Source organism: Triticum aestivum, chromosome 2B, assembly GCF_018294505.1.
Source record: "Triticum aestivum cultivar Chinese Spring chromosome 2B, IWGSC CS RefSeq v2.1, whole genome shotgun sequence".
In the NCBI taxonomy this organism is placed as follows: Eukaryota; Viridiplantae; Streptophyta; class Magnoliopsida; order Poales; family Poaceae; genus Triticum; species Triticum aestivum.
Window position 1 is genome coordinate 191076969 of NC_057798.1, and position 2581 is coordinate 191079549.

The 2581-nt window shown below is 48.7% G+C and overlaps 1 protein-coding gene across 1 annotated transcript; it reads left to right on the forward strand.

The window, feature by feature from the left end:
• Window positions 1–748: 748 nt before the first annotated feature.
• Window positions 749–2164, forward strand: LOC123041015 (fasciclin-like arabinogalactan protein 2). The gene is made up of 2 exons (XM_044463713.1): window positions 749–1543; window positions 1990–2164. Exons 1-2 carry the CDS (start codon window positions 1089–1091, stop codon window positions 2123–2125), a joined length of 591 nt encoding a protein of 196 aa, XP_044319648.1. The 5' UTR covers window positions 749–1088; the 3' UTR covers window positions 2126–2164.
• Window positions 2165–2581: the final 417 nt, after the last annotated feature.

A 2581-nucleotide genomic window follows, 5' to 3' on the forward strand; every position in this document is an offset into this window, starting at 1 on the left:
GATGTGCTACCAGAGGAGTGTCGTCGACGAAGAAGCCAAGGCGAGCAAGATGGTCGTCGGCGTGGCCCTGCTCGACATGCAGCAAGTGAAATAATCTCAAAAAGTTATGTCTGCTTCAATCAACTTAACATGAGGCGCTGAATATAATTGCTCAAAGGAGATGGACTTCAGTGTTGCAGTGAAGCTGATACAGGTTAGGAGGTGGATAGATCTATTCACGCGTCGCTTATTAAGGAGATTCGTTACCTTATGTCCCTTCATGATTCTTCTATTACTCATATCAATCGTATTCAAAATAAAGTTGATGATAGTCTAGCTAAGTTTGCTCGTCTAGAAGGCAGAACCATGACTTGGTTAGGTTCGGCCGTTCGGGGCCTTCGGAGGCGTTGGAGTCTACAGTGATTGATTGTATGGACCTTGTGATTGAGTAATGCATTATTTCACCCGCAAAAAAACAAAACAAAAAAAACTTAACACGAGGCGCTAAATATCATTGCTCAAAGCGAAATCCACTGCAATTCAATTTTGGCAACAAGTTCACGTGTGCAAACATACCAGGACGTGTCAAATTTCAGCGCGAACGAAGTTTCGTGAAAGTCCCACGAAGTAAAACCCATCGGTGTACAATTTCCTCAATCAGAGACACACATCCTCTGTGGCAAAGTCACCAAGCCAACCATTTCAGTGATACTAGGCAGAGCCAGCCACGCGCATTCATTCACCAACACCATCTTTTGAGTGTCGAAAGAGAATTGGAATCGAGGTAGCTGCGATAGGGTAGGCACTGGGTCTGGAGTTGAAGGCCGGCCGCCGTCCAAAAACCCTCTTTTTCCCCTGCTCGTCTCCATCCTCCTCAGTGTTCTCACTTCTCGGGGCCGGAGAAGCACAATGGCGTCGCTCGCCGGAGCCGCACTCGCCTCCTGCAGCATCCTTCTCCTCCTGCTCGTCCCCTGCGCCCAGGGCCAGGGGCAACCACCCGAGGCGCCGGAGGAGGCTTGGGCCGAGGGGCAACCACCGGAGGCGTCGGAGGACGCTTTGACGATGCTCTTATCCGATGGCGGGTGCCGCGCCTTCTCCGGCCTCTCGCCATGACGGCCGGCGTGGGCGACGCGTTCCGCGAGCAGATCGGCAGCGATCTGGGGCTCACCATCCTCTGCCCTGACGACGAGGCGGTGGGGGCGTTCATGCCGAGGTTCCATAACCTCACCGCCGACGAGCAGGTCGCGCTTCTCCTGTACCACGGCCTGACGATGGCTTACTCTGAGGAGCTGCTCAGCTGGGTGACCCGGGTCCACGGGGAGTTCTCGACGCTTGATGGGGAGGATATGCTCACCATCCGTCACCACAGAGGCAGGCTGATGCTTTCTTCGTGGCCGCCGTCGTCACGTAACAAGACCAGGATCACCAAGACGGTCGTCGACGACGACCATCTCGCCGTCTACCTCATAGACGCCGTGCTGATTCCGGCAGATCCCAAGCGTCAAAGAGTTGTGGCACTTATCGTCATTATTCTGGTACTTGTTGCCGGCGTGCTCGTGGCGTTGTGAGTTTTCTTTCCTCACACTTAATTCCGCTACGATCAAATGGAAGCACATGCAAAACGCAGCACGTACGCCTGTCCATAGCATCAGTTCATGCAATTTGTTGGCGCACTAGCTCGCTCTTGTTCCGCTTCCGCCCCACAGAGTTTTGAGCGCCTTCGAGCTGGTGCTAGAGGATTCTATCTATGTATAAATCGTATACTAGTACAGCTAGTCGACAATAATTTAGATTTGGGCTTTCTGTACATATACGTCAATTTAATGAACATTGTTAATTAGTTTTTACGGGTATATTTTAATAGAAACCCCACCGTAAGTTTTTACGGTATATTTTAATACGGCTGCTTGAATTGCTCCAGCTTTTCTAAATCTTGATTATGTACGCTAATTGTAGTATCTGTTATTATTATTTTGCGGGTGGCTAACTGTATCTATGTTTCCCCTGCAGATTCTTGCTGTTTCATGCACTTGTATATCTTGGTTCTCTTGTGTGCCGGCTGACAAGATGGTGTAAGGATCGCGCTGCTGCCTACGCTTCGGCCGCCCGTGTCACTCCACATGGGCAAGGGCAACAAGAACACTAGTCTGTGCCTCGCCTCCCCAGGTCGTTCCCTGGTGCTTATTTCCGTTCGTGGTGATAGATTTCACGGATGTTTTCTCCGTCTTCGGCGAAGAGATGGTGATACAAGTGCAAAATAGATAGTAGATAAAGGTTTTTGCAATCAGAAATAATAAAAACAACAAGGTAACTAATGATAAAAGTGAGCGTAAACGGTATTGCAATGATAGGAAACAAGGCCTAGGGTTCATACTTTCACTAGTGCAAGTTCTCTTAACAATAATAACATAGATAGATAATATAACAAGCCCTCAACATGCAACAAAGAGTCACTCCGAAGCCACTAATAGCGGAGAACAAACGTAGAGATTATGGTAGGGTACGAAAACCACCTCAAAGTTATTCTTTCAAATCAATCTATAAAAGAGTTCGTACTAGAATAACATCTTAAGACACAAATCAACCAAAACCCTAATGTCAC